The sequence below is a fragment of the Physeter macrocephalus genome, chromosome 6, assembly GCF_002837175.3.
Source record: "Physeter macrocephalus isolate SW-GA chromosome 6, ASM283717v5, whole genome shotgun sequence".
In the NCBI taxonomy this organism is placed as follows: domain Eukaryota; kingdom Metazoa; phylum Chordata; class Mammalia; order Artiodactyla; family Physeteridae; genus Physeter; species Physeter macrocephalus.
In genome coordinates, this window is record NC_041219.1 from 59,758,217 (window position 1) to 59,784,928 (window position 26,712).

The 26,712-nt window shown below is 40.9% G+C and overlaps 1 protein-coding gene across 3 annotated transcripts; it reads left to right on the top strand.

Moving 5' to 3' along the window:
* The first annotated feature begins 525 nt into the window (after window positions 1-525).
* On the top strand, window positions 526-24,566 carry CLEC2D (C-type lectin domain family 2 member D). Of its 3 annotated transcripts, none has more exons than XM_055085466.1 (7): window positions 526-705; window positions 935-1,070; window positions 10,866-10,985; window positions 13,123-13,298; window positions 13,872-13,978; window positions 15,480-15,553; window positions 24,075-24,374. In XM_055085466.1, exons 2-7 carry the CDS (start codon window positions 992-994, stop codon window positions 24,137-24,139), a joined length of 621 nt encoding a protein of 206 aa, XP_054941441.1. In that variant the 5' UTR covers window positions 526-705; window positions 935-991; the 3' UTR covers window positions 24,140-24,374. The 3 variants fall into 3 exon arrangements, with proteins under 3 accessions (XP_054941441.1, XP_054941442.1, XP_054941440.1); XM_055085467.1 differs by lacking the exon at window positions 24,075-24,374 and adding an exon at window positions 24,391-24,566 and having other exon boundaries at window positions 527-705; XM_055085465.1 differs by lacking the exon at window positions 24,075-24,374 and having other exon boundaries at window positions 529-705; window positions 15,480-17,370.
* Window positions 24,567-26,712: the final 2,146 nt, after the last annotated feature.

The window sequence follows — 26,712 nt, forward strand, 5'->3', positions numbered from 1 at the left end:
GATGGTAAATGGGATTGTTTCTTGAATTTCTCTTTCTGATCTTTGTTATTAGTGTATAGAAATGCAACAGATTTCTGTGTATTAATTTTCTAACCTGCAACTTTACCAAATTCATTTTATGTATATAAAAGATATATGTATTTTTCCTATTATCTCAATTTGTTAGAGGCAATCAGGTCACTATTTAGTCTATGGCTAATCGTTCCCCACCACTGAAGCAAGATATTTATGAGTACTCTTAAAAAGCCCCACAAATGATGAGGTTTCCCAGTCTGGCTGGTCTGAACAGGCACTATTCCCATCTGAATGGGAACACTGGATACTGCTTCCTTTAGTCATTTCATATGTTTTGTCCCCTCCATCCTCATACACAAGTGCTGATCAGTACACTGCTGAATACCCAAGGGGAACACTCTGTACATCCCCAGAATCCTCTGTGTATCTCTTTCTTTTCTGATACTCGATCTGCATAGCCTTTGTCTCTGGCTTCCCCTCTTTACCTCAGGGAATCTCTTGGCATTTCTCTGGTTTTCCCCTATTTAAATCACACGTACAAAACTATCTCTGGGCAGTAGCTGGGGCAATTGCAGGACTCACCAAGTTTGTTTTCAGAGGATCACTGCCCTTCATTGATTGATGCCCAGTGATTGAAAAGGATTTTTTTTTTCACACATTTTCTTTTTTTTTTCTTTTTAATTGATTCAGGCAAGAAAATAAATCTGGTCCCTGTTATTCCACTTTGACAGGGAACAGAAGTCTGTGGAGTTGACCTTTCTAAATTAAAAGCATTTTGCATTTTAAAATTCTAAAGGAAAAAAAAAAATTCTAAAGGACTTGTCAACTTCATTTATTTCCTTTACAGCCCACTTACTGGGCGGGAGTTTTGCTTCTCTTGTAGCTGACTGTTCAGATTCAAACTGTTTTCACTTCCCAGGTCCTGCTTTTGCAACTACTTCGATACAGGGCCAAGTGTTCCTGTTGAAGCAGAAACATGACTATGGAGGACGCTTCTTTGAAAATCTTACAGACAGACCCTACCTCCAGAGAAAGCATGGAGGAGGGACGATCTGGTAAGGAAAACTGATAAGCTTTGATGAAACAAAACAGCTTTTATTCCACTGACCACTGACAGCAGGATAAAAATTGCACTGCAGGAATATAATTCTTCACAGTTAACCTCCATAGAAGGAGAGATGTTTTGAGGGACTAGAGGTGGGTGAGAGGACAAGTGTGTAATTTTTGCGTCGGTGATTGTGTTACTGTGTATGTTACTTAAATATTTCTGCACAGTGAATTAGGTTACAGGAGATTAAGAGAAAAATGTTCTCTAGTTTTATTTTACTAAAGTCCTTGTATTTTTCCCAGGTTGCTGGCAACTTGCACCCTGGCAAGTCACATTATGATATTAAATAACAGATCATTGTATCCCAGAGTCATGGCAAACAGACAACAATAGTTTTGTTTTGTTCATTTTTATTTAATATATCTTTATTGGAGTATAATTGCTTTACAATGTTGTGTTAGTTTCTGTTGTACGACAAAGTGAATCAGCTATAAGTATACGTATATCCCTATATCCCCTACCTCTTGAGCTTCTCTCCCATCCTCCCTATCCCACCCCTTTGTTTATTTTATTTATTTATTTTTTGAGGTTTTTTTTTTTTATATCTAACAATTTTGAAATACATATACTAATAAAAGTTTCCAGTATCTACTGTATAGACAGGGAACTCAGCTCAGTATTAGGAAACAACCTAAATGGGAAAAGAATTTGAAAAAGAATAGATACATGTATATGTAAAAAAAAAATTAACCATGACACCTATTCTGTAGTCTGATTGAATCTAGTAATCATATACTTAGAATCTGTTATTTGTTAGACACAGGGCTACCAAGACAAATTATATTTAAACCCTGATTTCAGGGTTTCATTATCTCAAGGACAGCCAAATGAGTTACTACAATTTGATGTGATTAGTGCTACAATATATTTAATGAAACCTAGGGAGTTGGCGATGGCTTCACTTCTGAAGTGACTTTGGACCTGGTGTCACATTTTCTAGAAGAAATAGGATTAAAACTCACAATTTTAAAAGAAATGTTTATTGGAGTATGGTTGCTTTACAGTGTTGCGTTCGTTTCTGCTGTGCAGCAAAGTGAATCAGTTATACATATACATAGATCCCCTCTTTCCTAGTTTTCCTTCCCAGCTAGTTCCCCACAGAGCACTGAGTAGAGTTCCCTGTGCTATACAGCAGGTTCTCATTAGTTATCTATTTTATACATAGTAGTGTGTATATGTCAATCCCAATCTCCCAATTCATCCCCTCTCCCCAGTTGATGTTAGCTGAGAATTAATTTCTTACTGTTCTCTAAAGAGACTTTTGTTTAATAAAACCCTGAATAATTATTGACTCAAAAAAAAAGTCCCTGCAGAAACTGGGACTATTGGTATATAGATCCTTTGTCATTTAAAAACCGATGTGGGTGTTTGAGGGTGGGAGTTGGAGGCTAAACCCATCCTCCAGCAAACCCTTTAGCATTTGTAGTTCATAGCAAATTTGATGAGAAAGAAAAAGAACATAGCTCACGTGTGTTTGTATTTCAGTCCAGCAGAAAGAATACCTTTTACTGAACCTCTATTTTCTGCTAAAAACAAGCATTTCCTTCTTTCTTCTTTCCTTCCCCCTTCCCTGAATTTTATTTTTTATCAACAGGATATTGTAGTTCCTGAAACACAGGGTTCATGCTTAATGAAAAAGAAAGTTCTTTGGCTTCCCTGGTTGCGCAGTGGTTGCGCGTCCGCCTGCCGGTGCAGGGGAACCGGGTTCGCGCCCCGGTCTGGGAGGGTCCCACGTGCCGCGGAGAGGCGGGGCCCGTGAACCTTGGCCGCTGAGCCTGCGCGTCCGGAGCCTGTGCTCCGCAGCGGGAGAGGCCACAGCAGAGGGATAAGTAAAGTGCTTACATAACTGAAACTATTTGACCAGTGCGAATGTGAAACCTATTTTTTTGGAAATTTAAACTGTTCCTGTAAGTTAACTACGTCTTCTAGAACATGAAAATAAAAGTTAAAACCAGTAGACCAGTAATATGGTTCATTTCTCTGTTCTGTGAGATAATTCCTGACACCATTTTTCAAACTAGAAATTTGAAGGTTGTTGTGTTCAGAGTGTAATACAAGAGGCATATGAATTTAGAGGGAGACAAAAAGAGGACATACCAGAGGAGAGTGTCAGGAAGGAAGAAATTTTCCTCTGCTCTTCTGGCTTGTTTAAGAATTAAATTGACATGAGATAAATAAGAGGAGAAAATCAAACAAAAGTTTAATAACATGTATACTTGGGAGAGACACAGGAAAACTGAATAACTGACTAAAATGGCCAACAACTTCACCTTAAATACTGTCTCCAGCTAATGACAAAAGATGTTGGGGGTAGTGGTTTGGGACTTCAAAGGGGAGGAAGGTCATTGACATGGAAATGGAAAAGCAAATGTTTGGTGAATAAATGTTTGCTGGGCCGCACAGAGACAAGGGACACAAGAGTGGGCCCTGATCCCCAGGTCCTGCTGAGTTTCCCGACTCCACTCAGCCCATGCTCTTTGCAGATCCCTCTGGTGACAGCTCTATTCCAGGAGCAGGCCTTCTATCTAAATTCTTTTAGGCAGTTAGGGGGATGGTCAAAGATTCTTCCTGAGTCTTTTGGGCCTTGATGGTTTTCAGCTTGAAATAATCCACATGTGAAAGAGACGTTTTGGGGTGGCAAATTTTATTCCCCTACAAAAAAGGAGAAGAGAAGTATTAATAAGTAAGCAAAAAAGAGAAATGGAACATGAAACAAGGGAGGGTGCTAGGAGCTAGATATAGGGAAATAAAGGAGAAGAAAAAGGGGGGACTTTTAGAAGATGAGTAAGGGGGCAAATGGCAGATTTATTGGAGAGGTGTAAGGGAGATGTACGTCTTACTCTTCTAACAATGAAAAAAATTATGGAAGTCGTAACATACTGAGTTTCTAAGACAGTTTTGTTTTAATGTAGAAGCAGAAAGAATGAAGGTCGAGATTTTCTTATGGAGCCAAAATGTCATTGTATACTGTTTAAACAAGCCAATCCGATATTTATTTCCCCTGCCTAGCATTTAAACTGAGGCTCTCTGTCATTCTGGAAGATATTCGTGAAGTGCGTGAAATGTAGTGGTTGAAAGAAAGTCAGCAGGAACTTTTTCAAAGTATAGTTGACATTCAGTAAAATTCACTCTTTTGGGTTACATTTCTATGAGTTTTGACAAATACATATAATCATGTAACCACATCACAATCAAGATATAGAACAGTTCCACACCCCCCACGCCCATGCCCTTTGTAAACATTTCCTTGCCGTTCCCACACCCTTTGGCAACCACCGATCTGTTTTCTTTTCTTGTTCTTATACTCTTGCTTTAGAAGAATGTCTACGGAGTCTGACTGTTTTTCCCTTGGCATAATGCATTTAAATTCATCCATATTGTACTGTGTATCAATAGTGGGGACTTAGCAAAGAGGGACATTATTCACAAGGACTCTTACAATAGGAAAAGTGCTCTAGAAAGGTTCTCATGTTATAAATGGGCAAGAAGGGGGACAGAACACCTGTGGGGAAAGAGAGCTTGCATGTGAAGAGCAGGTGTCATTTCTGGAGTTAATACTTCTCACTTGTGTTCCAGGGACATGTGGTCATGAGCACACACGAGCTGTTATGCATCTCAGTGCTTTCTTTAGTGCTTGTTTGCATTTTCAGGCAAGTCAGAGTTTGGGGGTCTTCGGGGAGGAGAGGGCCTCACTAAAATTTATCAAGCCAAAGCAAAATAAGAAATGAAGAATTTTGAACATGTTACCGAGTGCCAGCTCGCTTAGCTCGCCGCACGACAGGCCAATGAATCGGGGAGGAGGTGTTAAGGCAGGGAATACAACTGTACTCGGAAAGCCGGCAGACCAAGAAGATGGCAGACTAGTGTCTCCAATAAACCGTCTTGTCGGGGTCTGGATGCCAGTTTCTTTTATAGAATCAGGGAGGCGGTGAGGAAATAAAGTAAAAGGGCAGAATAGAAAGGGAGAGGTGGTGAGGAAGTAAAGTAAAAGGGCCATCAGTCTTGAAAAACATCTCCCGGAATGACCAGCCTTGGTGAGGGGATGGTTAATTTCTTCTTTCTCGCAGCCATTCACAGGTGGGCAGGGTCAGATCGTCTCCCTGGGAGCCCAACCGAGGCACTTTAGTATAACATTCAGGCAGAGGGGCAGGGTTCCCTGAGGCAAGCCATTATGTATGATTATAATAAGACAAGCAACAAAAAGCGAAGGTTAAAGTCAAAGAAACAGATTGAACATGGAGTCTGATTTAGCTTTTCCCTGTTACAATTCCCCACTGTCAACTTCCATTCCACAATCTTGTGAGATAAGGGGCGATGACCACTCTTAGCTACCCCCTGCCCTGTAGGGATGATGAGGGGTGATCGTGGAATGGAATTGATCAGCATTGGGCAGGGAATAATTCTTAGGAGTTTTAGTAAATAGTACAATTCTCAATTATTCAGACCTGAGCCTGTCCTGTTCAGTAGAATAGGATTAAACAAGTAGATTGATCCATGCTTCTCCAGCTGTAAGGAAATTGCAGTCTCAACACTTAACCCTTTTTTGAAGAGGAACCTTAAGTTTTCTAAGGGTTCATAAACCCACTGCTCTCTAGGCCTCTCAGGAGTTGGGTCGTTTTTGGATGACGGTGGTGCAGCTTTAATCTGAGCGTGATGAATCCAAGGCTTTATTCCAACCGGTGTGACAGATGAATGCGTGGTGAGCAATACCACGTGTAGTCCTGTCCACCTTGCAGTCAGCTGGTGCTCAGGTCCTTATTCTCTCAGGTTTTAAGGAGGACTCGATCTCTGGGCCAGAAAGGATGCAAAGCTACCTTAGTTGAATAGGCAGACCTGCTGGAAGCAAACTCATGAGCAGAGGTCAGTATAGTGCCCAAAGCTTTAACATAATTAACAGCTGTGTCTTTCAGAGCATTTACAGAATCCCCTGCCGGGGCAGACCCCTGGAATGGCCTACCATACAATATTTCAAGGGGGCTTAATTTAAGCCTGCTTCTGGGAGCCACTCTGATCCAGGGTAGGGCAACTGGAAAGGCCTTATCCCAAGCTAAATGAGTTTTTTGACCTATTTTAGCAATGCTCCATTTTCATGTATGATTCATTTTGTGTTTTTCCTGTTGATTGTCGTCTCAAGGACGAATGTAACTTCCAATTAATTTGCGGTGCTTTAGACATTTGTTGGGTTATGCTAGAGACAAAAGCAGGCCCGTTATCACTCTGCAGGGTGTTAGGTAGTCCAAACAAGGGAATAATTTCCTTAAGGAGGACTTTAACCACTTCGGAGGCTTTTTTCTGTCCAGGTGGGATATGCTTCCACCCATCCTGAAAAAGTGTCCACACCTACCAGCAGGTATCTGAAGTTTCCTGCAACCCAAGGTGCTTGAGTAAAGTCTATTTGCCAGTCCTCGGTGGGGCAGGTCCCTTTGTGCTGAGTCCCCCATCTGGGGAGGTCTGACAACAGTTTTGGGGTTATTTTTAGCACAAATCATACAATTCCGAGTGACTCACTGGATGGTCTTTTGTAAGTGAGGTCCCATTATATACTTTTGAATCCACTGCAGGGTGGCACCTCTCCCGTAATGGGTACTGTCATGAATGTGTTTCAGCACAGTGTCCAGGAGGGCCTCAGGAATCAGAACAGTTCCTTGTGCATTACATTTACAGCCAGGTGAGTTATGGTCAAGGGTGAAACCCCACTCTTTGGCCCTCTCCTTGTCCTTTTCTGAATACCCTGGCTGATATTTTGACAAGTCAATCTGTGGAAGGAGTGACCCTATCATGGCCTGATAATCACCTTCCTTCGATGCTCTCTTTGCAGCTCGGTCAGCTAACCGATTGCCCTTTATTGTATGTCTCGCCTTTCTAGTGGCCTGGGAAGTGTATTACAGCCACTTGTGAGGGCTTAGGGACTGCTTCTAATAGTGACTGGACTTCAGAAGCATGTTTTATATCTTTATTGTCTGAAGTGAGAAGCCCCCTTTCTTTCCAAATTGCCCCGTGAGCATGCACCACAGAGAATGCATAGTGAGAGTCTGTGTATATATTTACTTGCCTCCCTTTAGCAAGGAGCAGGGCTCTTGTCAGAGCAATGATTTCTGCCTTCTGAGCTGAGCTCCCTGGGGGCAGGGCTTTTGCTTCTGCAATCCTTTTAAGTGTTACCACTGCATACCCAGCACGTTGCCTACCTTGGTCCATGAAGCTGCGTCCGTCGGTGAACAATTCCATATCTGGCCCGGCCAAGGGTTGGTTGATTAAGCCCAGGCTGCTAGAGGACACTAGCTTGATGACGTGTAGGCAGTCCTGCTCTAGGAATTGTGCAGCATTAATCAGGAGCAATGTGGCTGGATTTAGGGCTGAAGTGACTTGGAGCCTTACGTTGGGATTGTCCAGGAGAATGGCTTGGTACTTTCCCATTCTCCTGGAAGCCAGTCAATAGCCCCCTTTCTCTTCCAGCAAAGAAAAGACATGAGGAACATACACAGCGGTGGTTTGCCCCAGGGTAAACTTCTCAGCTTCCTGAAGTACATCACAAGTAGCTTCTTCAGCTCGAAGGCGAGGGGGCCACCCTTTAACAGTCAGTTCTAGTTGTTTTGAGAAGTAGGCAGTGGGTCGAGGGACATTCCCCAGAGTTTGAATTAACACCCCAAGGCTTATGCCTTGTCTCTCATGGACGTACAGTTTGAAAAGTTTCTTTAAGTCCTGTAGTCCCACAGCCAGGGCTGAGATTAACTTCGTTTTTATTGTTTCAAAGGCTGTTTGGCACTCTGTAGTCCAGGTAAGGGGCTCAAGATCATGTCCCTTCAGTGCCTCCTAGAGGGGCTTTCCTATGAGCCCATAGCTTGCGATCCAAATGCGACAGAACCCGGCCATTCCCAGAAAGCCTTTCAGTGTCTGCGGGTCTTGGGGGGCTTCCAAGCCTGCAATTGCCTGCTTTCTGTCAGGCAAAAGATCCCACTGTTCTTGGGAGAGGACAAATCCCACATATGGGAGTTGCTGTTTGCATATCTGGGCCTTTTTCTGGGAGACCTTCTATCCACAATTGGCCAAATCGTTCAGGGTTCTGATGGTATTTTGCAGACATTTATCGTATGTAGGGCTCGCTGTAAGCAAGTTGTCCACGTATTGGAGCAAGAGTCCTTCATCCAAAATTAAATTTCTAAGGTCTCTAGCCAATATCTCCCCAAACAAGGCAGGGGAATCCTTAAATCCTTGAGGCAGGACTGTCCAACAATACTGTTGGACTACCTGTATTTCTGGGTCCTGCTATTCAAAAGCAAGTAGCTGCTGTGATTCTTCTGCAATAGGAATGAAGAAAAGACAGATTCTTTCAAGTCCAGGACCGAGAACCAGCTGTATTCTCCTGGAATAGTTTTGAGCAGAGTGTATGGATTAGGCACCACAGGGTGTAAGTCTTGGACTACTTCATTAATAACCCTCAAATCTTGGATAAAGTGATACTCTGCTGAGTTTGGCTTTTTGACCAGGAGGATAGGGGTGTTATATGGGGACCTGCAAGGTTTAATCAGTCCTGTTTTCAAAAACTTCTCCAGGATTGGCTGAATTCCCTTTTGGGCCTCTTGTCTCAGAGGATATTGTTTTAGATGAGGCGCCCCAGTGTCCTTTTTTAATGGGATTTGTATTGGTCTTGCATTTTTGGTCTTCCCTGGAGTGCCGTCAGCCCACGCTTCTGGCCTTACCTTTTCGTAGACCTCGGGGGGGAAAGAGCTTTGTCTCCTTCTCTGGGGTTTCCATGAGCGCCTTTTGTAGGGTTAAATCGTGCTCCAGTGGGACCCTGATGTCAAGCTGTTCTGGGGAAAAAGTTACCTGAGTATTTAATTTACGAAGGAGATCTTGTCCCCAAAGGGGGATTGAACACTTGGCATATATAAAAAGCTATGTTTCAGGCTGAGGTCCCCTAGTTGGCGTTCCAGAGGCTGTAAAAACTAACGGTTTTGTACCTCTCCAGAAATTCCTGTGACTGGGGTAGACTGAGATGTTTTCTGTGCCACTTTGGTGTTCACCACAGAATATGTGGAACCTGTATCTATTAGAAAGTCAGTCAACTTGTTCCCCTCTGTTAAAGGGGGAAAATTAGAATCAGATGCCTCAAGTCCAAGGGAGTCCCTGGGCCTCTTCATTCATTATCAAAGTGTTCCCCTCTTTTTACCATATGAGAGGCTCCTATCTTCCTTCTATTATTCTTTCGTCTAGGGCGATCTCTTTGCCAATGCCCTTCCTCCCGGAGGTAAGCACATTGTTCCTTCCCCAGTGGTGGCTTCCTTTAGGTTACTCACCTTCTGGGAATTTAATGCTGCTGCCAGAAAACGTGCCTTCCATTTTGCACCTTCTTGCTTCTGTCGTTGTTCCCTGTTGTTGAATAATTTGAAAGCAACATCTACTAATTGAGAAGGGGTCACTCCAAATGCACCATCTGACTTCTGTAATTTTTTCCCTATATCTGGGGCACTTTGCCCGATGAAAGTCATATTTATCATCCTTACATCCTCAGGGGCCTCAGGGTCTGCATCGTGTAGCGCCTATAAGCTTGATAAATCCTTTCTAGGAACTCTGCTGCATCCTCATTTGGTTTTTGTCTGCAGGGAGTCACACAGGCTGCAGCACTCAGCCTGATCTGATGCTGGGGCAGGCAGATCTGGGAGCTGTAGTGAAGTCAGGCACTGTTTTACTATCCTTTTCCCACAGGGAGAGGGTCTCTCTCTGTGCTGGACTGCCCAGTCCCGGGGGAAAGGTGGTGGGGGCCTGGGTTCCCAAGAGTTCACCAGGAGCCAGGTATCACAGGAGCCACCTGGAGCTGCTGGAGTTGGCAGGTGCAGGAGGGAGACAGGGGCCTGGGCTCCTAGGAGCCCACAGGAAGCCCTGTGTGGAAGCTGTCTGAGGCTGCTTTATCTGCCTGGAATTACTGGAGTAGGCAGGAGCTGGGATGAGGCATGGGGGTGGGTGTGCCTGGAATCCTTGGCTCTTGGGAAGATATTTTCGTGTGCAGATAATCTTCAAATTGATATTTCTACTGGGAGATGAGCGGATGTCACTTCTAGAGACACTTTCACTTCTTTCCAGTCTATATGCCTTTTATTTATTTTTCTTGCCTTATTGCCACCGATAGAACATCTAGTAAAAAGTTAAATTGGATTGGTGAGAGCAGACTTCCTTGCCTTGTTCCTGACCTTTGGAGGAAGGCATTTACTTTTTCACCATTAAGTATCATGCTAGCTGTTCTTTTTCTGTAGATGATATTTATCAGGTTAAGTCCTTCAATTCCTAATTTGTTGGGATTTGTTATCTTGGATGAATAATACATTTTTCACATTTTTTTCTATACTTATTGAGATGATTATGTGCGTTCTCTTCTCTTATTTTGTTAATGTGATGAATTATATTGAGTAATTTTCTAATGCTCCTTTCAGTACTTCTAACCAGATCTCTTATTTATGGAGGTAAATCTGGATCATTTGTATGTTTCTTTCTCATCCTGATTTCTACTCTTTTTGATTCTTATTCTCTCATTAGCTCTTCTTCCAATAACTGGAAGATTCTCTAGGGGAAAAAAAAACTCAGTTTCTTGGGCCAGGGTTCTCATTTGTGGACCTGGACCTTTTGTGAAAAGGGGTTGGCAATAGGGGAGTTGAGGTACAGCTGACTTTACAGGTTGATTCCGTGATAAATTTAAGGTTTTTTCCCTAATACCTTCATGAGGTTGAGATTATGACATTTGTATTTATAGGTAAAGACCTCCAAAGAAAATGCCTACAAATTGCATCTCCTCTAATCCCGCTTTATTGTTGCATCAGCATTATTATGGTCCTAGCTACAGGTGTGGTGGTACTTTCCACTTTTTTGGCAGGTAAGTTACCTGTTCTCCAAACTTTACAATGTTCTTCACACATTTATGTTGTTGATAAATACTTATTGAGCTCCATATGTGCCAGGCACTGTGTGAAGTGTTTGAGGTATATCAGTGAACAAAACACACAAAAAATCCCTGCTCCTGGGGAACTCATATTATAGCAGGAAGACACAGATACTATAATATAGGGGTAACAGTTTGAGGAATACAAGTGGCCAGGGTAAGCCTCCCTGAAAGGATGACTTTTCAGCAAACTTTTGAAGGTGATGAAGGAGCCATGTGGCTATATGGGGAAAGCATTCCAGGTGGCAGGAACAAGCAGAATCAAAGGAGGAATCTCCTTGGTATGTTGGAGGAAAAGCAAGGAGGCTTCTTCAGCTAAAGTAAAATGAGAATGAGGGAGAGTAATGGGCTGGGGGTCAGGGAGATAATAGCCTTATGAGTCAGTTAAAGACTTCAGCTTTTATTTTGAGTGTAGTGGGGAGGATCAGGAAGAGGGAACTTGTAGGAGAGGAATGCCATGATCTGAATTTCACTGTAGAATAATCATTTTGACAGCTACTTTGAGAAAAGATTGTTAGAAGAAAAAGTAGACTCAGGAACACCTATTAGGGAAAACTCGTAGAAATCCAGGCCAGAGAGGACCGTGGCTTGGCCCTGATGGTAAAAGTGGACGTGGGACTAGGTGTCAGAATCTATCTACTTTGAAAGTTGAGTCAACAGTATTTCCTATCAGATTGGATAAGGGAGGAAAAAGTGAGGTTATGGAACAAAAACATCTATTCTTCCCGTAGCCTACACTCTGAAATCTTTCTGGTTTCAGAGCATCTAACAAGGGCCCAAATATTTTTATATATATTTAACAGAAATATGTATAAAACAAAAAACTACATAGGAAACCCTATGTTGTATTTTTGGTACTAAAATCAATATTTGAACTGTGTTATGTTTTGTCTACTAGAAGGCTTTATACCCCCTAAGAAATGTACCATAGTAAAATCTAGGAAAGGCAGGGCGTTTGCCTTTCTTTTGTCAAGAGTAAGAAGGACTGATATTAAGGAAGATGTGGGAAAGGGAATCTGTATGAAACTAGGAAAGAGTACTACAGAAATTAAATGCTACAGAAATTGATTTCCTTAAAGCCATTAGCGTCTGTGTACCCCTGGGAAGTCAGATACATGGGTACTCTGCTTGAAGTCCAGTGGACTGATGACTTTTGTGCCTGGGATAAGACTGATAGTGATGACTTAGGAAGGCAACAATTGAAGGTACGTACTTCAAGACTGACCTCAGGGGTAAAAGATCACCATATAAAATATATATATTTATTCACATATTAGTTTCTGTAGACCATTCTGTTCCAAGGCAAATCCTCAATAGAATAAAATCATTTAGGAAAAACCAACTACTGCTAGCTTGCACTCAGCAAGTGATCATGGATCTCAATATTGTATCCTCCCAGAAACCGAAAAAAGAAAAATGATCTCAGAAAGGCCTGCTGTTTCGGCAAGCGGTGAAATACAATCATATTTCCACATATTGAGTAGCAGTTGGTATTTTATACATGGCTAAGGCTGGTAGCATTCCAAGAGGCATTAGAAATATTAGTCGGCAGTGCATTACAGCTCAGGAATTCTGCACATAACCAAGAGTTAAGCAGCATCCACAGAGAGTATTTATTATGTAGCCAGGCACTTGAGAATATGTTTCTGGAAGCAAAACAAGATGATGATAAGGGAAATTTTGTATTGAGTGGTGCCAAAATATGTATAAAGGAAAACGATTCATTGGGAAAAACAAACGCATTTGGGCATGGAAGACATTTTTAACAATTTATCTACCTATAGAAAGTAGCCCCTGTTCAGATTTTAAGAAAAACAAAGTGCTACTAGCAGAGGCCATAAAAGTACAAGAGTCTAGTTGATATTTGGCCATGTTTTTCTTCAAATCCCTCATTTTGGAATTTGGTTATACTGTACCTACACATACACATACACATGTATATATATATATATATATGTATACATACATATGTAAAAAAAAAAGTCTGACCTCAGGATGGTAAGTGGAAAAATAGATAAAAGGGATGAGAAAATGTATTTGTTATGATTCACTGTGTCTGTCCAACTTTTAGTGAGAAACACAAAGCCGGTCTTACATGTTCTGTATGTTACCTGCCCAAAAGAATGGATTGGATTTGGAAGTAAGTGTTTCTATTTTTCTGAAGACACAAAGAATTGGACATCCAGCCAGACATTCTGTACCTCATTAGAAGCTGTTCTTGCTCAGTTTGAAACCGAGGAGGAGCTGGTAAGAAATATTTTTGGATCATGTTCTTTGTTGAATACTTAGCACCCTGAGAAAGATATAGGCTGCATAGGGTGAAAGCTGAAAGATGAGGAAGGACCCCATTCCAGGCAGACTTGGGGGCATGGGGTGCATATTAGTGCCTAATATTTGTTTGGGGTATATTCTCTGCCTGGAACTCTGTGGGACAATTTAGATACATTCTCTCATGTAATCCTCATAGTTAACCTTCAATTAGATGTATTGTTCCCATTGTACACAGAAATATGGTAATCATGTAACTTATCATCCAAATTGGGACATTTTGGGAAGTGAAAGTGAGAATATTAATATTATGCTGGAACCACAGGCATAACCTGGGACTTTCCCAAACTGGGATGTATGGTCACTTTAATGTAATTTAGGATTAGAGGTATTTGAGTGACTTAAGCTGAGAAGTGGGGACTAGTCTCCCTCCAAAGCCTAAGCTTTTCAATTATACCAGGCTGCCGTCCAAAGAGAGAAGGCTGGAGGGAAGAGAGACTCAAGAGTAATATGAAAGAGACACGTGTTTTTACTTTCTGTGTTTTATAATAGAACTTCCTGAGAAGATATAAAGGCCCTTCTGACCATTGGATTGGCCTTAGAAGAGAATCATCACATCATGCTTGGAAATGGACAGACAGCACTGAATATAATGCCTCGTACGTTTTTAGTCTTCTTTTCCTTCTCTTGTGTTTACATGTGGTTATGTGTGTGAGTTGTGTTTATGGGAAAATAAATTTAATATCATGGAAGGCTTACTGCTCTATGAGGTACAAAATAGAAATCCTTTGTATGCTCTTCCATTTATTAGCTGTGCCTTTGGAAAAACTTATTGTGATTTCAATTGAAATCTTTAGCGTGATGATGACATTTGACATAGTTTTTCCACTTTCATCCACTGACTTAAACTGTGCTGAAATCCCTATTTAGAATGTAGAGAGAACAGCTGATGCACAGCAGGGGTCCTACAGTCCTAAAAAGCCACTGAAGCATTGATATCCACAGACCCTCAGTCCACTCTCCCAGCGGCTGCGGCCATTCACAAAAGAAAGGTCATCAGGGAACCAATGGGAATCCCCCCTAAATTATCTCTGGAAGGAACTTAGTAACATACCTCGGATTGTGAACACTTCAGTGGGGGTATTTTGAATTTAACCATTACATTGGAGCAGATAAAATATAAGGGCCCCATCACTTCCATCAATCAAAGCTAAGCCATTTTAAGAATTTACTATTAAGTAAATATTTTTATTTTCACACTTGTATGAAACAGGTCAGGAGAACACTGAAAATAATCTTCACTGAAGGCCACTGACAATGGAAGTAATCAATAAACAATCAATAATAAGAATAGAAAAGGGTTTTATTTGAGCCAAGCTGAGGACTATAGCCCAGAAGCCTGCTTCGCAGATTACTCTGAGAAACTGCTCCAGAGAAGCAGCGTTTCCAGCAGAGTTTTATATTTTATATTTAATATCTTGTCAGAACAGAGAACATTAAACAAGTCAGGGTTACATTTCTTCAAGGTTTCAAATTAAAAAAAAAAAAAAAAAAGACCAGTATGTACACAGCCGGCCAGTATGGCCTTGGCCCCTGGGAAGGGAGTCGTATCATGGAAGGAGTACTAGCATTGGTGTCCCAGGAAGAGGGGTATTTAATCTTTATTTTTAACATGGTCATTCTTTGCTTCTGGTCAATGTGCCCTTTTCTTTAATAATTAAAGTGGATGTACAAATGTATGTTTGATAGGCCGTAAACAGGCGATTTTAGATAGCATAAAATTCAAGTTAACTCATGTATAAGCCAGAATGACTTCCCTATATCTCAAAATGTGATAATTTCTTTTATCACCGCTGATGGCAGCAGTTCACTTGGCTACAACAGCAAGCACTAGTTAAATACCTGGTAAACAGCATAACTGGATTTGGTATGGATGATGATAATCTTCTGCTATTCAAGCAGGGACTTTGAGAATAGAAAAGGAACGAAATACAGACATGGTATATATTTACGAAGAAGCCATATGAATGACAGATTTTCACTTTTCTCTTGTTCACATTAAAAATACCTGGAGTAGGGGTGCTGAAGAATACAGAGGAGGAATGAATGTAGATGTCTGTGCAACCTATGTTTTAAAAATATTTTTGTGTTTGGTTTTAGGTTTTTTATCAAAGGATTTGGGGAATGTGCCTACCTGAATGACCTTGGACTTAATAGTGCCAGGAGCTACACAGGTAGAAACTGGATTTGCAGCAAGACAAATAATGTCTCCATGGACTTAGATACTTTAAGGACTTCTTAGGGAATTTCACGCACCATCTTCAAGAGATGCATTATAAATTGTTATATACAGGGGCTTCCCTGGTGGCGCAGTGGTTGAGAATCCGCCTGCCAATGCAGGGGACGCGGGTTCGTGCCCCGGTCCGGGAAGATCCCACATGCCACGGAGCGGCTGGGCCCGTGAGCCATGGCCGCTGAGCCGGCGCGTCCGGAGCCTGTGCTCCGCAACGGGAGGGGCCACGGCAGTGAGAGGCCCGCGTACCCTTAAAAAAAAAAAAAAAATTGTTATTTACAGTTGCTGCTGTATATATCACCAATGTGCATTTATAATACTTGTTAACAGCAAAGAGGCAAGCTATCCTTGAGTGATGTAATATAGGGATTTGGAAGAGCATGATTCTAAATTAAGTAGGTGTTAAGTAGTATGAGTTGATATTTATATTTTGAACCCAATAAATATGAATGAATTCCTCTTTTTCTATACAGACAGCCCTGCATTTGTACACATGGGACCATAAAAATGACTATGATAGCTGAAACCATGCAAAATGATTTTAATAACCAATGAGAAAAGATACAATTGGTTAACACATTCAAAATTCTCTTACTGTCAGTTAAAAATATATAGGGAAATTTTAAAAAGTACGAAGACTAGGGACTTCCCTGGTGGTCCAGTGCCTAAGACTCTATGCTCCCAATGCAGGGGGCCTGGGTTTGATCCCCGGTCAGGGAACTAGATCCCACATGCCGCAACTAAAGATTCTGCAAGGCTCAACAAAGTTTGAAGATCACAAGTGCTGCAACTAAGACCTGGCACAGCCAAAAAAAAAAAAAAGTACTAAAACTAATATTTATTTTAGACTCTGTATTTTAAAACATTAGAAACACTGAAAAAGTGCTTTTTACACTTTAATTCTTAGTGTTTATGTTTTAAATTACTGTGTGCTAAATAAATATTATACCTATAAACAAATACCAATCTTTTGTTTACCCTTTATTGGATTTTAAAAATCCTGTTTTTATCCCAATTAAATCACAAATAGTTAGTTACTTCTACTCATTAGGCATTCAATACCCAACCTCAGAACTGTTTATATACGATTGAGTTTTAGAAACAAAATGTTTTAAATTTTTACTGCATTAGCTACACTGTACTGATGAGTCCCAAAAAGGACGAAATAACAATTTATAATGCATCCTCTCTCTTTATGTACTTCCATTTCTCCCATCTCATTGGTGTATTTGTCAGCTGCTTCTTCTTTTTTTTTTTTTTGGAGTCTAGTTGATTTACAATGTTGTGTTAGTTTCAGGTGTACAGCAAAGTGAATCAGTTATACATACACATATGTCCACTCTTTTTTAGATTCTTTCCCCATATAGGCCATTACAGAGTACTGAGTAGGGTTCTCTGTGCCTTACAGTAGGTCCTTATTAGTTATCTATTTTATATATAGTAGTGTGTATATGTCAATCCCAGTCTTCCAATTTATCCAATTTATCCCTCCCCACCCCCTTACCACCTGTTAACCATAAGTTTGTTTGTTTCTGTTTTGTAGATGAGTTCATTTGTACACTATTTTTTAGATTCCACATGTAAGCGATATTGTATACTTGTCTTTCTTGTCAGTTTCCTCTTGTAATTCTATGTCGAGTTCACTTCTGTGTCCTCGGAGACTAGTGTTGGGCTGGCCAAAAAGTTTGTTCAGGTTTTGTGATATGGAAAAACCCGACCTTAACTCTAGTTTCAATCTGAAATAAAATCACACTTCAACCAGAGAAAAACTTTATATATATGTGTGTGTGTATGATTACCAGTTTCACTGGCTAGTTTTAAGATTCAGATGAGGTAACAGATGAAAGTCTCTTGTCACTATATCTGACTTAGTAAATATTTAATAAACAGTTTTTCTTCCATTATTGCTCTATGGAAATAAAAGCAAAAATAACAGCAAATATTCTGCTACCAGTGTGGGAACGTCTAAGTGATGATAAATCCATTGTCACTTTCCTGCTGCCACCAGCAGGAAGTCAGCGAGCTGTATAAATCAATTTCTAGTGCTTCAGTAGAAATCACTACTGGTTGAATTAATCATTCAAAGCTCATGAGGAAAACATTTCTTCACAGGAACAAGCCTGCAAAAGTACCTAGAAAAACATCTACATAATTTGGGACTTACCCATTCTTCCCCTTTGAATTCATTCTGATTCATTCTTTATATTGTAACCAGATGGATTATTCTAATCCAAAGTGTGATCGGGTCACTCCTTTAAATAAAACTTTTAATGACTTCTCCTTTACTCTCAGTGTACCACCCAAACTCCTAAAGCTAATCAGGGTCATATAATATAATTGTGTCACTGCCTCTCCAAAATATAAAAAACAAAACAAAAGCCTCCTAGAATTAATGAGTCCAGAAAGGTTGCATGATACAAGTTCAAGACACAAAACTTAATCACTTTTTATATACTAACAACTAACACGTGGAAACAAATGAGAAACACAATAGCACCTTTCATTCCAAAGAAAGTGAAATATTTATGTACAAAATTAAAACACATTCAGGAAATGAATGCTGAAATTTTAAAACGCTGATAAAAAAATGAAAGAAAACTGGATAAATGGAGGTACAGACTGTGTTTGTGGATTTGAAGCCTTAACATAGTAAAAATATCAGTTCTTCCCAAAGTGATCTATAGGTTTAATGTAATTTATGTCAAAATCCAGCAGGATTTTCATAGACATAGACTATAGAAGAACTTATTCCAGAATTCAAATGGAAAGACATAGGCCCTAGAATAAGAAAACAATCTTGCAAAAGAACAAATTGGAGGGAATCATTTTATATGATGTTAAGGTTTACCACACTGCTAAGGTCATTAAACAATGTTGGCAGAGTGCTGGACACATAGATTAATACAAAAGAACAGAGAACCCATAAAGAGACCCACATAAATATGACCAACTGAATTTTCACAAGGGTGCCAAAGCAATTCAGTAAGTAAATGATGCTGGAGCACTTGGACATCCTCTGGCAAAAAATGAACTTTGACCTACACCTTACATCTGAAACCAATAGCCCCAAAGGGACTCTAGGCTTAAATCTAAAACATAAAACTAGAAAGATTTTAGAAAAAAATATAGGAGAAAAATTCTTGGATATAGAGCAATGCAATAAATTCTTAGACCTGACATCAAAAGCATGATTCATAAAAGAAAAAATTAATAAACTACACCTCATCAAAATTAAATACTTTTTTCTTTGCCTAATACCCTGTGAAGACAATGAAAAGACAAGCTAGGAACTGGGAGAAAAGTTTGCACATAAGTTATCTGACAAAGGACTAGTATCTAGAGTATAGAAAACTCTCCAAACTCAATAATAAAAAAATCCAACTAGACAATAGATAACTTTTTAAAAAAGATTTTCTTTTAGGTAGGTTTCAGGTTTACAATGAAATTGAGAGGACAGGTCAGAGACATTGCATATACCCCCTAACCAGACACATACATAGCTCCCGCATTATCAATAACACCCACCAGCATGGTACATTTTTCACCAGGGATGAACCTACATTGATACATTGTAATCACCCAAAGTCTACAGTTTACTTAAGTGTTTATTCTTGGTGCTGTGCATTCTATGGGTTTGGACAAAAGTATATCCACATATATGCACAGTTACAATTTCACTGCCCTCAAAATCCTTTTTGCTTTGTCAATTTATCTTCCTCCATTCCCTGACCCCTGTAACCACTGGTCTTTTTATTGTCTCCATAGTTTTACCTCTTCCAGAATATCATACGACTGGCGTCATGCAGCGTTTTCAGATTGATTTCTTTCCCTTAGTAATATGCATCTAAGTTTTCTCCATGTCTTTTCATGAATTGGTAGCTCATTTTTTAATATCTCTGAATAACATTTCTTTGCCTGAACGTTCCACAGTTTATCCATTCATCCACAAAAGATCTCTTGATTGCTTCCAAATTTTAGTAGTTATGAATGAAGCTGCTAAAAACATCCTCGTGCAGATTTGTATGTGGACAGAAGGTTCCGGCTCCTTTGGGTAAATACCAAGGAGTGCAACTGCTAAATCATAGCGCCAGTATATTTAGCTGTGTAGGAAACCACCAAACTCTTTCCAAAGAGATGGTATCATTTTACATTCCCAAAAGCAATGTATGAGAGTTCCTGCTGCTTCATGTCTTTGTAAGCATTTGGTGTTGCCAGTGTTCCAGATGCTGACCGTAATAGATGTGTAGTAGCACCTCATCATTATTCACTATTCTAATTTCACTTCCCTGATGGCATATGATATGAAACATCTTTTTCATATGCTTATTTGCCACCTGTATATCTTCTTTGATGAGGTGTCTGTTAAGGTTGAGTTTAAGAGTCCTTTGTATATATATTTTGAATAACAGTCATTTAGCGGATGTGTCTTTTGAAAATATTTTCTCCCAGTCTGGCTTCTTTTTTTTTTTTTTCGCGGTACGCGGGCCTCACCCGTTGCGGAGCGCAGGCTCCGGACGCGCAGGCTCAGCGGCCACGGCTCACGGGCCCAGCCGCTCCGCGGCACGCGGGATCCCCCCGGACCGGGGCACGAACCCGCGTCCCCTGCATCGGCAGGCGGATTCTCAACCACTGCGCCACCAGGGAAGCCCTGGCTTGCTTTTAATTCTCTTAATATTGCCTTTCTGCAGAGAAGAAGTTTTTAATTTTAATGAAGTCCTTTTTTTTTTTTTTTTTCGCGGTACGCGGGCCTCACCCGTTGCGGAGCACAGGCTCCGGACGCGCAGGCGCAGCGGCCCGCGGGATCCCCCCGGACCGGGGCACGAACCCGCGTCCCCTGCATCGGCAGGCGGATTCTCAACCACTGCGCCACCAGGGAAGCCCTGGCTTGCTTTTAATTCTCTTAATATTGCCTTTCTGCAGAGAAGAAGTTTTTAATTTTAATGAAGTCCAGCTTATTAATCATTCCTTTCATGTATTGTGTCTTTGATATTGTAGCTAAAAAGACAACATCATACCCAAGGGCATCTAGGTTTTCTCTTACGTTATCTTCTAGGAGTTTTATGGTTTTGCATTTTACCTTTAGGTCTATGATCCATTTTATGTTTTTTTTTTTTTTGTGAAGGGTGTTAGATCAGCGTCTAGATCACTTTTTGGTTGTTGTTTTATGTGGATGTTCAATTGTTCAAGCACCATTTCTCCATTGTATTGCCTTTGCTTTTTTGTCCAAGTTCAGTTGACTACGTTTATGAGGGTCTGTTTCTGGTCTCTCTCTTCTATCCCATTGATCTATTTGCCTTATTTCACCACACTGTCTCGATTACTATAGCTAGATAGTAAGTCTTGACATTGAGTAGGGTCTGTTCTCCAATTTTCTTCTCCTTCAATATTGGGTTGGCTCTTCTGGGTCTTTTGCCTTTCCCTATAAACTTTAGAATTATTTTGTCAAAATCCATAAAATAACTTGCTGCAATTTTAATTGTGATTATATTGAATCTATAGATCATGTTGGGAAGAACTGACATCTTGACAATATTGAGTTTTCCTATCTGTAAATATAGAGTATCTCTCCATTTATTTAGTTCTTTGATTTTGTTCTTCTGAGTTTTGTACTTTTCCTCGTATAGAACTTGAACATATTTTGTTAGATTTATACCTAAGCATTTCATCTTTTAGGGTGCTAATAAAAATAAATGGTATTTTGTTTTTAACTCCACATTTCGCTTGCTCAGTTTTGGTGTCATGGAAAACAGTTGACTTTGGTATAGTCTCCTCTCACTCGTGAACATAAGGCTAACATCACGTGACTCAAAGCCCCAACCCTCTTCTCACATGTACTCACATGGTTGTTGTTTCTGGTATGACTGTCCTCACATTAGCATAAACTATTGTTGGCTGAAAAATATGCATAACCTAAAAGTTGAGACTTATGTTTTATTCGACAGACTTACTGAGGACTATAGCCCACAGTTGGCAGCCTCTTAGATAGCTCTGAGGGACTGTTCCAAAGGGGTAAGGGGTAAGAGGTAAGGGAGAAGCCAGAATATATAGGAGTTTTTGCTGAAAAAAAAAGACCATGTAGTTGAACATCAAAAGGTTACTGCTAACCACATAAAAACCGACATCTCAAATGAGTAGTTTTAGTGCTTTTCTATGTATGGGAAGATGCAAGAGTCTGGGCTCATTGAAATTATTCCCTTGATATGCATCTTAACTATCTAGGGCCAGTATCCTGTTTTTCTTGTTCCTGGATTCCTCTCAGGATGCCCCACTGGAGGCGGCTGAAGTGGCTGATGGATTTATGGCCACAGCATCCTTTGTTTACTGAAATGGCAGGTGTCATTCTTTGTCCACGCTATCTAGCCAGGATGTTCCTATTACTTGGGAAAATCCAAAGGTTTAGAGGTTACCTCCAGGAACTGGGACAAACGTCAGACCTCACTTTGAGTAAAGTGAATTCTTCACCACACAATGGGCAAGAGACATGAACAGACATTTTCCAGAAGAGAATGTACAGAGGGCAAATAAGACCAAGAACAGATGCTCATGGCCATCAGCCACTAGAGAAATGCAAATTAAAACAACAGTGATAAGTAACCGTATACCTGCCAGAATTACTAAAAAACAAAGAATGACAATGCAAAATTCTGATGAGGATGCAGAGAAACTGGATCATACATTGCTGATGGGAATATAAAATATTACAGACACTCTGGAAAATAGCTTGACAATTTTTTTTGTCTGTGTGTGGTAAGAACACTTAACAGGAGACTTTACAGACACTCTGGAAAATAGCTTGACAATTTTTTTTGTCTGTGTGTGGTAAGAACACTTAACAGGAGACTCCCTCTTAACCAATTCTTAAGTATACTATACGGTATAGTATTTTTATCTATAGGCACAAAGTTGTACAGCAGCTATCTAAAAGTTATTCATCTTGCATAACTGAAATTTTATACATGTTGATTTGCAACTCCAATTTTTCCCTCCCCCGGTTTCTGGCAACCACCATTCTGTTCTTTTCTTCTATGAGTCTGATTACTGTAGATCCCTCAGGTAACTGGAATCATGCAGTGTTTGTCCTTCTGTGACTGGCTTAATCCAGTTCTCATAATGTCCTCAAGGTTCATCCATGTGGTTGCATATTTCAGGATTTCCTTCTTATCTAAGGTTGAATAATATTCCATTGTATGCACATACAGTGTTTCAAACTTTTGTTCATCCAAACCTCTGTCTTTGTTCTTGGTGGCCCCCAGGAGTTTAGAGGATGCTAGGTTCCAGCAGGATTAGCGTATGCTGAGCCGCCTTAGTCTTCTGAGACAGGCAAATTAGAAACCAGTTCCTTGGGTAGCAGACAAAAAAGTTGTGGTACAAGTTGTGCAGTCCAACTTCTTCTAATGAAAAGCTGGGAGTGGGCTTTATCATCTTTTCTTGCTACACTGAGCTGAAAGGAGGAGCTGTGGGAAGTGCCCTCATGCTCATTTAAAACAGCCCCTTTGCTAGAGTTCCTATAGGATCCAGCGAGCCCACTCCTGAGCATCTATTCAAAGAAAACTATAATTTGAAAAGATACATGCACCTCAATGTTCACAGCAGCACTATTTACAGTAGTCAAGACATGGAAGCAACCTAAATGTCCGTCGACAGATGAATGGATAAAGGAGATGTGGTACCTATATACAGTGGAATACTACTCAGCCCTAAAAAGGAATGAAATAATGCCATTTGCAACAACATGGATGGACCCAGAGATTAACATGCTAAGTGAAATAAGGCAGGCAGAGAAAAACAAATATCATATGATATCACTTGTACGTGGGATCTAAAAAAAAAAGGTAAACATGAACTTACTTATTACACAAAACAGAAAGAGACCCATAGACATAGAAAACAAACTTGTGGGTACCAAAGGGGAAGCAGGGGGAGGGAGAGATTAAGAGGTTGGGATTAATATATACACACTACTGTATATAAAATAGATAACCAACAAGGAATTACTGTAGAGCACAGGGAACTATACTCAATATTTTGTAATAACATACGAGGGAAAAAAATCTGAAAAGAATATATATGTGTACAACTGAATCACTGTGCTGTACACACACGACATTGTAAACCAACTATACTTCAATTAAAAAAAACAACACCACCGCTTTGTTCTTTGCAGTCCTCGGGGTGTTAGGTATACCCAGCCCCTCAGGCAGCACCTGGAAAAGTTGGGGTACTAGATGTGCAGACCAAACCCTTTGCTCCTCGGGGGAATCTGGGAGCAGGACGTGCCCTCCTGATTGTATGTAGAGGCTCGTGGGATGGGGAATGTGGTGAAAAAGTGTTGTCAGCATTTTCTACCAGTTTTGATGTGATTAGTTTCACACTCATCCAGGGTAAAGAAGCCTCTCCACCAGCTTCTGGATTTCTCACGAAGGAATTAATCTATGTGTGGCTGTCGAATTGGTGTTTTGTAGCAGGAAAGAAGAGTCCAGAACCTCCTGTTTTGTCATCTTGTTGTGACACTGACAGTTTCTTTTAATACTAAACACACATCTTTGTTTGTAATAGCCAAAACCTGTAAAGAACCAGATGTTCTGCAATGGATGAATGATTAAGCAAAGGCTGTTACAACCGTACAAAGGAATACTACTCAGCAGTGAAAAAGGAATGGCTATTGATATATGGAACAATATGGTTGAATCAATGTTAAAAGTCAAAAAGCCAATCACAAAAGTTTACATACAGTTTGATTTCATTTTTTATAACATTCTTGAAATGACAAAATTACAGAGGTGAAGAACAGCGGCGAGGGACGGGTGAAGGGAGAGGAGAGGGGAGCGTGGCCATGAAAGAGCTAGAGGATGGATCTATGCGGTGATGGACTCATTCTGCATCTCGACTATGTCAGCGTCCTCATCTTAGTTGTGATTTCATACTGCAGTTTTTAAGATGTTACCATGGGGGGCACTGGGTAAAAAGGACATTGGATCTTTCTGTAGTATTTCTTACAACTGCATGTGAATCTAAAATGATCTGAAAAGGTTTTTGAAGTTTAATTAAACAATAATGTTACCAAATTAGGTGCCACTGCTCTCACTGCTCCAAAACCCAATATTGGACACAGAGGCAACTGTGGGTAGAAAGGAAAGTTGCTTTTCATCAGAATGCTGGCAATCTGGGGAGATGGTGGACTCAGTGTCCCCCAGAACCACCTCCAAAGATTCTGTTTGGCCATGAAAGTTTTTAAAGGGCTAAAAGGAAGCAACAACCTCGTTAATCATTGAGATGGAGGGTCAGAATCATCGCCATCCTCCACTGTGTGCAGACTTGTGGTGCAGGCTTGTGGACTTCTTGTGATCTTGCTTTCAATGCTATCTTGTTCACACAGTTTGTTTACAAGATTACTGAAGGGGAAACTAGGGAAGAGATCTGATCCTCCGGTAATTTGAGGTTAGTAGTCTGAGGTTAGTGATAAGACAGAGGGGTCTCCTGCATGTAAGCAGCTCTGTGCAGAAAACAGCCCTCAGCAGGAAGCTCTTTTCCTTGTCATTTTATCAAAGCCATATTGTAACTAACTTTTAATTGGACTCCCACATGCTCTACTCATCTCTGACCCGAGCACACATTTCAGATCTGTTAATCATACAATACCTTGCCTAACTTGTGGGTTCTTTCCATAGATCAAAGAAATAGAAATTAATAAGTAATTAACAGATGATCAGATCTCTTCCCTAGCTCCCCCTTCGATGATCTCCCAAACAGACTGTGTGACCAAACGTGTGACCAAGATAACATCTAGAGGAAGATCACGAGGAGTCGACAAGCCTGAACACAGCAGGGGATGGAGACAACTCTGACCCCTCTATCTCAATGATTAACTGACGTTACTTCCCTCCTTTTCTGTAAAACTTTCACGGCCGAGCAAAATCTTCGGAGGTGACTCTTGGGGGACACTGAGTTCACCACCTCCCCAGATTGCTGGTATGCTGATTAAAGAAAGCTCGTCCCTCTACCAACGTTTGAGTTTGACTTTGTAAGTGGCAAGCAGCGGGCTCAATTCAATCGGTAACATGCAGAGGGCCCTTTTCTGCAAAGAACACTTTCCTGCCAAAAGCTGCTTACATACCAGCTCTATTAGAGGAAGGAAAAAACCAATTCATCTCTTTCATGCACATGGAATCAGAACCGGCTACATAATTTGCAGGGTCAAGTGCAAAATGATAAGGGTGGAGTGCTTTGTTTAAAAATTACTAATCATTTCAAGACATTGATGGTAAGGCATTAAGCCAAGTATGAAACCCTTTCCACCATGGAGAACTGTGCAGCTGGATGGTCTGCACGTCCACGTAGCTGACGTGGCGCACGCAGAATCACTTTTGCGTCTAGCCACAATTCACCATTGACTGTGCATGCTCAGGATTCTTGCTTCTTGAGGAGGGTAATTTTCTCTGCTGAGCTACCTAACAGGAGTTGCTTTGCTTAGCATGAGGCAGGAGACAGATAGGCTCCAGTCTAGACATTTACAACTAGCCTCCTGTTTACATTTCTTGAGAGAGGAGGCAAGTGGGCTCCAGGCTAGATATTTATGACCAACTTCCTGCCTGCACTTTGAGACAGAAATAACAACAGGAACAGGGTAAATAGCTGGACTTTGTTTCCTGTGGACACTTTAAGGTAACAGTCATGGCAGGGACAGAGAGGGGCTAAACGCTGTTTGAGCAAAAGATCAAGAGGTCACATATTTCCTATCCTTGGGGCAAGGGAGACCTCCCCAACTGCGCATGCACAGAAAGGGTCTTTGGCTGTCAAAAAGGAGGGGGCACCACCCCATATATGTGATGCCAAGGCTCCCCATAGGCCTCTGGGCTGGAATCCATCTTGGAAAAAAGTTTCCCTGGTGGCGCAGTGGTTGAGAGTCCGCCTGCCGATGCAGGGGACACGGGTTCGAGCCCTGGTCCGGGAAGATCCCACATGCTGCGGAGCAGCTGAGCCCGTGCGCCACAACTACTGAGCCCGCGAGCATGCGTGTTGGGGAGGGTCTTAGGGCAGGGCAGGTGGAAAAAGAAACAAGATAATTGGCAAAAGATAAACAAAGACCCAGAAGAACTGCCC

Bases quoted from the DNA above. Each gene is read 5' to 3' on its own strand.
- CLEC2D (XM_055085465.1), top strand. From the start codon at position 992: ATGACTATGGAGGACGCTTCTTTGAAAATCTTACAGACAGACCCTACC. The intron at 10,986-13,122 runs GTAAGTTACCTG...TCCAACTTTTAG, and splicing joins ACTTTCCACTTTTTTGGCAG to TGAGAAACACAAAGCCGGTC. The intron at 13,979-15,479 runs GTACGTTTTTAG...GTTTGGTTTTAG, and splicing joins AGCACTGAATATAATGCCTC to GTTTTTTATCAAAGGATTTG.